At 43.7% G+C, this 7,877-nt stretch overlaps 1 protein-coding gene across 1 annotated transcript; it reads left to right on the top strand.

The window, feature by feature from the left end:
- Positions 1–2,099: 2,099 nt before the first annotated feature.
- LOC144739966 (G-protein coupled receptor 54-like) lies at positions 2,100–6,953 on the top strand. Its single transcript, XM_078622852.1, is given in 6 exon segments — positions 2,100–2,349; positions 3,714–3,838; positions 5,703–5,838; positions 5,929–6,167; positions 6,572–6,652; positions 6,654–6,953. Coding segments are annotated over 6 exon segments (1,131 nt in total).
- The last annotated feature ends 924 nt before the right edge of the window (positions 6,954–7,877 follow it).

Below are 7,877 nucleotides of genomic sequence, written 5' to 3'. Positions count from 1 at the left end.
TTTTGACTGCAGCGTAATTCCATCGTAGATATGCCGAGGACAGATGATACAGTTCGAATCAGAGCGGAAAATGTCATATTAACATTACCAAACTCACTGTGCAATTCCCACACCAGTGTTTGTCTATCACAGGTATGTACATTTTGTATCTCTCAGCGCCAGGTGCTGTGCGGCAACATTTACAAAACACCCACCTGATCCTACAAAAGGCTCCACTTGACCCGGGATTGTCTGGTCTCAATGGATAACTGCCCCTTGAACATGATTCATTTTATTTTTCAACTGAAAACAGCATTTATGTTGGTGAAGTGTTGTACAAATGTGCAACATGATGTAACACACCAAACAGTGGACACAGCTTTGTTCTTATTAGCACCACCCATTCAGTATGACTGCTCATGTGATTATATTATTGTTCGTATTGTTTTAGTGATGCCAGTACCCAGCCAATCAGAGTTCAGAATATAAATAATGCTACCGTTGGCGTCTCGTGCTCCTTTGCTGAACAGACTTCTGATGATCCACATCTCCCTCCATATGGCTGCAGTATACATTATGTACATTTGTAAGTAGTTTTGTTGCATTGAGCGGCGTCCTGCTGGCGCGCTGGGGAGTTTTCCCTCAGAAGACTTCAATGGACTGGATTATGCTGTTTGTTTTAACTGCATGCACACGCATTGACATGCGCTTTACACACATTTGATCACACAGCATTTCAAATATTCTTGATGGATGGGATGGCTTATGTCTACAGAGACACGTGCAAACAATGGGCGTTGTAGAGGACAAAAACCTGCACTGAATTACAGTCACTGATGCTGCAATAACTTAAATTAAATGTCATCATAATACTTCATACTAGTAACGTATTCGGTCCATTTGTGTGAGTTCATTCATTCATTCATCATCTCCTGTTGTGTCCTGTCACGGTTGTGCTGGAGCTGATCCCAGCTGTCAATGGGCAGATGAAGGACAGACAACCATTCACACTCACGTTCACACCTACAGGCTGTTCAGAGTGACCTATTAACCTCTGCATGCTTTTGGAGGGGAGAGGAAGCCGGAGTATCCTGAGAGAACTCCACACAGAAAGCCCCCCAGGCCAGGAATCGACCAGGTACCTTCTAGCTATGAACTGAAGCATTCCTTTTTGTTGTTGTAATGAGAAACGAATGAGAATAGAGGGGTGAGAATTGTTGGAAAGAGATAACGGTGGTTGCTAGGAGACCTGGCTATTTATCCCAGAACCATGCAGTAAGGCTATTTATCCCAGAACCATGCAGTAATCCACGTGCGTTAAACTTGGTGTTTGTGTGTGTGTGTGTGTGTGTGTGTATATCTTCCTCTCCCTACTGTGTGTCATTGCTCTCGTCGGAAAGCCGCCAACATCTCCTTTGCTCTGCTCGTCTAGAGTCTCCTCCGTCTCCATCGGACAGACACATTCCGTGTGTGTGCAGGGAGAGACAACATGGGGCGATACTTGACTTTACAGCATTTTTGGTAGGTGCACTTTTAACAAGTTGGCGGATGAGACACACAAAAGGCTGAATCATTTTCTTCCTTGCAACTAGTGAATGGAACATGAAGATTTGAAGTGAGTCATTAAAAAAGAGCAGCGGAGGAACAAACGAAGCTACAAAGGGGATCGCTGCTCTTCCTGAAACCATTTTGATGGCTGTGGACTGACATTAGCAGCCTTCCTCAGCCCAGTGGGTAATTGTCCATCTTGCCTGCTCTTTCACTCGTCCACCCCTTCACCTCCTTTTCATTCAGCTCACTTACTTTTTCATCATATTTCCACTTCATTTACCTCTCAGCTCACTTTCGACTGTCCATCATCCGGCAGGGGGTGTTTTCTCCTTCCTTTCACATTTTCTTTCACTTCTCTCTCTTCCCTGACTCGGACACATGCATTCCTCCCCTCTCTCTCTATATTTTATTTTATGCTATTGTTTTCAGCACCCTGAGGACTGACTGAGCGGATGAGCGCCACACACACACACACACACACACACACACACACACTGTTCACTCCCATTCTTCATCTCCCAGGCACGTACTTACTCCCTCACAATCGTCCCTCCTGTTCTTCTGTCACGATGCACTCCTCCGAGAGGCTCTGGAACTCCACCGAGCAGCTGTGGATCAATGACTCTGAGGCAAACTTCTCACAGGAAAGGTCCAAGGATGACGAGGACGAAGGAGATCAGCATCCTTTCCTCACGGACGCCTGGCTGGTCCCCCTTTTCTTCTCCCTCATCATGCTGGTCGGACTGGTCGGCAACTCTCTGGTTATATATGTTATATCCAAACACAGACAGATGAGGACAGCGACCAACTTTTACATAGGTGAGTAAAACACAATTCATTAATTTGATGTCTGCACGTTCATGAGGAACATCCTAAGAATCAGGTGGCAACTCCTCTCTCCTCTCCTCCTTTATTTAAGATGGTGTGTTTATGTTACAAGGTCTGAGTGTATAAATTGTATGATTTGTCCTGTCATGTGTGTAGTCATCAGTTATATCATCTGTTGTGTGTGGTTGTGGTGACTTACACACTTTAATCATCAGGTCTGCCAACAACAGCGTATTTATACTTTCATTTTACTCTGAAGGTCATCCAAATGTGATGTCCGTTTCAAATAAACTATTAGAAATCTAAATAAATAAATAGCCTTCGTGGCTGGCTGGTGGTGGGTTCATGTGGATGCTCAGCACATTTCACTGCATGCAGTGTTGTGTAAGAACGTCCATACAGATTACAGGTCTACTTTAATCTCTCTTGATGAACAGAAGCATGCAGATGTGTGGAATGCAGCAAAACTGATCAAACTGGGAGAATATTGATTCTGAGATCCACGGCTGCTTACAGTTTAAAATTTTCCACTTCATGTCTTCGTGATTGTCTTATGAATTGCAGCAGTGCTGCACTCTCCAGTCCGATACGTCCTCCTAGCTCTCATATCTCACATCTTGATGGATGTCACCTGCCACTTCAGGAGAAATTGTAGAAGTAATTGATTAACCAATTACATGTCCAAAGATATGGAAGGATAAAAATGATAAAAAAAAAAAGATCCATGTCACAAGTGATTTTGTTAAACACAAAATTCCCTATTAAATCCAAATGCACACACAGTCGATGTGACATGAATTTGATCGCATCCCTGAACCACCGGGGCAAAACAGTTTAATATTCAGCAACATTAGATTAGTGTCTCCACCAGCTGCCCAGCCTTTCAACATGACCCAGCTACCAGATCATGATTAGATCAGCTGCAAAAAAGGAAATAGTCTGTGGCGTATTGTTCAAAAAGATTAAATGGTCGAGGGGGGGCCACCACATCAGACTGCCCCTGTCTGATGCTTCATCCAAAGCTTTTGTGTTTGTGTCTTTATTTAGTTTTATCTTATTGATTTATTTTCAGGATTAGAAAATCAGACAATCACGACTTGTTATTTGACCCAAACATACAGTGGCAGCATCCCTTCAGTCAGGGATGCTGAGGGCAGATTGCTGTACAAACTCATCCTTTCAGTGTGATCACGCTGAAACCCCTCCCGAGTACCAATCCTGCTTCTGCGCTGGTGCTGAATGAATCATTTCATATCTATAAACGTGTGTGTAGGTGAACAATGTCAGTCCTGGCTTCCATGCTGCAGCTCCTGTTCAGTGATGCAAAGTGACACATTGTCTTTGTGTTTGTGCAGCAAACCTGGCCGCCACTGACATCATCTTCTTAGTGTGCTGCGTCCCGTTCACTGCGACCCTCTACCCTCTGCCTGGCTGGATCTTTGGCAACTTCATGTGCAAATTTGTAGCCTTCCTCCAGCAGGTGAAAACATAAGTCTCATTGAAATGGTTTGCTCGCACACACGGACGTTGAGTGCTTTATGTGACGCGTTAGAGAAGATGCAGTAAACAGCGTTGGATTTCAGTGCAGTATACGCTAATCACAGATGTCAAAACTCAGCTCTTTTGTCAGGGAAAAACGTCTTATATAATCCCCTCAAGGAGGTTGGAGCTTGTTCTTCTACAGTCAAGAAGACTCTAATCTGGAAAAAAGCTCTTCTTCTATAAATGCGATTAAAATGAAAGAAGCTTAAACCTCACACCCTGCAGCGACCTATGGTAGAGACTATGCAAAGATGCACATAATCTGAGCAAGGTTGGGGTCTATAATAGATAGCGATTTTATTGTCCAGTGCGCTTCCATCCCCACACAGCAGCGCCTCTATGCAAAATAGTAAAAGATTCCACAACGGTCTCTATTTTATTTTCATTATACTCATTAAATCCCAACCTCACAGGAGAAGTTGATGATGTGACACTGCAGTTAAAACAGGGATCATTGGGACAAACCAGCAAGAAATATCTGTATGTCATTTGTATCAGTCCATCTTGATGTTCAACGTTTCATTGGATAACAGTTGACCTTCATTTGCTGGTTTTATCAATGGATAGAGTGATTATTTATTCAGATTTTATACAATAAAATAGTCCCATACAATGTGAAATACTCACATGAGCTGAATGTAAGTGCCGCTCTGGAAATGCGCCGCATCGGGTTTCTGTGTCTCTCGTCAACAAAACAGACAGAAATGCATTACTTATTATCACAGTGATGTAATGAAGACATTGAATAATCTGTTGTAAGGACTGGAGAACATATAGGGTTGATTTGACTGCTGCTCAGTTTATGATCTGAACATATTCATTCTCTTTGAATGCCAAAGCCAATTCCTTTTAACAGCCACGCTTTCAAGATAATAAGATTGTGGTATTGCAAGAGCGTTCATATAAATTGAGGGAGGCTGCAGATGTTTTTCAGAGGTCCCAGCACTGAACTCATTTTGACCCCTTTCTGGTTGCTGTCATCATTTCCTTTGAAACACGGATGATGGTGAGGATCCCGGATTCACAGATGAGGGTTAGAGAGAAAGACACACGGACAAAAGAGGGACAAAATGAAATCCTATTTTGGCAAAGAGCATGTTGTGAACTATTGAACCCTTTTATTTGTCATGATGATGCACAAAGCTATATGTTCTCACTGTGTACGATGATGACCGTCTGAGGAAGCAGTGGACATGTGACACTTATTTTCTGATGCATTCTGCGCCCCACGAGATAAGAAAAACCTGTCAGACAGATTTCTGTAAAGACTGTGACAATTATGTGAAATGCATGTCTGAACGTCACGCTTAGTGTTAAATTAACATTCTCGTCAGGTCCCAGAACCCAGATGCATTTAGGCCCATTAAAATGAATGTTTATATGCTAATTGCAAAACACTTAATCACAAATACAGCTTCCTCCCATCGCTCTCCTCCAGTCCCTCGTGTGCTGTTGTCACCCTGCTTCACATTTTCAAAAATAATCATCAGAAAAACCTATATGAGTTACACAGCTATTAGAAAGAGAGAGGAAAAAAAAAACACCCAGCTCCTTGAATGTCTCTTGTGCATCCTTGAAGTTGATTAACAAAGTGACACTCGGAAGTTCCACAAATTAGCACATGAAAAAAAACAAGTGAAAGAAATTGATTTAACAACCTGATAATGTCACATCAAAACAAGGAGAGACAATAGTTAATAATCTCTTGTCCTTTCTGAACTATGGCTTGTTCTTATTGTGACTTCATATGTAAAAGTTGTATGGATCCATACATGACGTATGCGGTTTCCCATCATGTCAAGGTGACAGTTCAAGCCACCTGTATCACTCTGACCGCCATGAGCGGGGACCGCTGTTACGTCACCGTCTACCCTCTGAAATCCCTCCGCCACCGCACGCCGAGGGTAGCCATGATTGTCAGCATCTGCATTTGGATCGGTTTGTCCGAATTATGAATTTACTGATCCTGCACATTTCGAAATGTATAACAATGGTACGACAAGATATTCATGAGACTGTTCTGATCAGGCTCCTTCATCCTGTCCACGCCAATTCTGATGTACCAGCGTATTGAGGAGGGATACTGGTACGGACCGAGGCAGTACTGCATGGAGAGATTCCCCTCAAAGGCACATGAGAGGGCTTTCATCCTCTACCAGTTCATTGCTGCCTACCTGCTGCCCGTGCTCACCATCACCTTCTGCTACTCGCTGATGGTGAAAAGAGTTGGCCAACCCACCGTGGAGCCTGTCGACAACAACCACCAGGTATGAACAGGGATGGTTGCATGTTGAATTTATTTAGGAAAGCGTATCTCCTGGGAAGAGCTTGCTGATGAAGTGAGCAAACAGTGAGCAAACCTGACATTTTGGATCGGCTCTAGCATGAACCGTGACATTTGACCGGAGGAAGTGGAAGGTGACGAACAAATGAAAGAAGATGGCCCGTTTTTGCTCTGTCCCTTAAAACTGTTATACTACTCATATAATGTGTATCTTCATTTGCTTCTAAGCAGCTCAACATAAATGTTTTCTAATACCATGGATCAAATGATGCGCCCATGATGACCCTTGGTACGAACAGAGATTACAAGACATGACGGTTCGATACTATTTCTTGCTGGATGTCAAAATAATGGTTTGTCATGCTTGATTATTTTTCCTGTCCACAGGTCCACCACCTGTCTGAGAGGACGCTCAACATCAGGAGCAAAGTATCCAAGATGGTGGTGGTGATCGTCCTTCTTTTTGCCCCTCTGTTGGGGTCCCATTCAGATCTTTGCCCTCTTCCAGTCCTTCTACCCAAACTACCAGGCAAACTACGTCACATACAAGATCAAGACGTGGGCCAACTGCATGTCCTACGCCAACTCTTCAGTCAACCCCATCGTTTATGGTTTCATGGGAGCCAGCTTCCAAAAGTCCTTCAGAAAGACTTTCCCCTTCCTGTTCAGACACAAAATCAGAGATAGCAGCATGGCTTCAAGGACAGCAAACGCTGAGATCAAGTTTGTCGCAGCCGAGGAAGGCGACAATAACCATGAAGTAAACTGAATGTGTCAGTCAAACAACAGGAAATATGAGATTATCCTTCAGAGAGATAAAAGATCTGAATGCAGATCACGGGTTCATTTGGAATATAATTAACAAACAAGCAGATTTAGGCAAACAGACTCATTAAACAGATGGGCTGGAACAGAGTTTGCACAATATGTCAGCTGCTCCACAGCCAAGGACAGGCATTGTCAGCACACAGCGCTAACAAACAATGGAGTATAATAATGGAGATAGTGAATAATGGAGACAGTATAATACATAGGGTGAAAAAAAGAAAGAAAGTACCTAGAAAGCTGCAGATGTGAGACTTGTAGCAAACCGTGCTCTGGGACCAGCTCTTAACGCACACAAGAGTGAGGGCATTTCCCAAAATATGTCATGAAGAAAGGGTGTCTGTGCGATGGATCTGCAGGTGGGAGCCCACGTGTCTCTGCAGTGCACGTCTCGTACATCTCAACACACAGTGGAATGTATCTGCAAGAAAGATGTTCTCAAAGTCATTGTATGCCTTTGGAATTGAACGGCCTGTGTTGTTTTCATCTCTGGGGTGTCTGTCTCAGCGGAGGAGCGCCAGATGTTAGGCAGTTAGCTTAGCTCAGGGTTAACGCGTTTCAGTTTGGTGAGAGTCCAACAAAACGAAGCTGAGTGGATGAGGTCTACGCCGTCAGATGTGATCAGCGTGAGCGATGAAGGAGGGGTCACGGCTGTTGGAGCGTGAACTGGGTTCTTTAGACACACAAACATTCACACCTTTGTCACCACATGTACACACACACACACACACACACAGACATGGACATGCATCACTGAATCCAGGTGTTGTTTACTGGACTCATTTGTCGCAGTGTCACTGACAAGCCAACACCCTCACATGATGTTGTTGGACATGCTGCATTCCAGGGGAAGAAAGACCCTCTGCTC

Source organism: Lampetra planeri, unplaced genomic scaffold (genome assembly GCF_965212315.1).
Source record: "Lampetra planeri unplaced genomic scaffold, kcLamPlan1.2.h2 scaffold_1814, whole genome shotgun sequence".
Classification (NCBI taxonomy): domain Eukaryota; kingdom Metazoa; phylum Chordata; class Hyperoartia; order Petromyzontiformes; family Petromyzontidae; genus Lampetra; species Lampetra planeri.
This window is presented reverse-complemented; position numbering and strand designations above follow the sequence as displayed.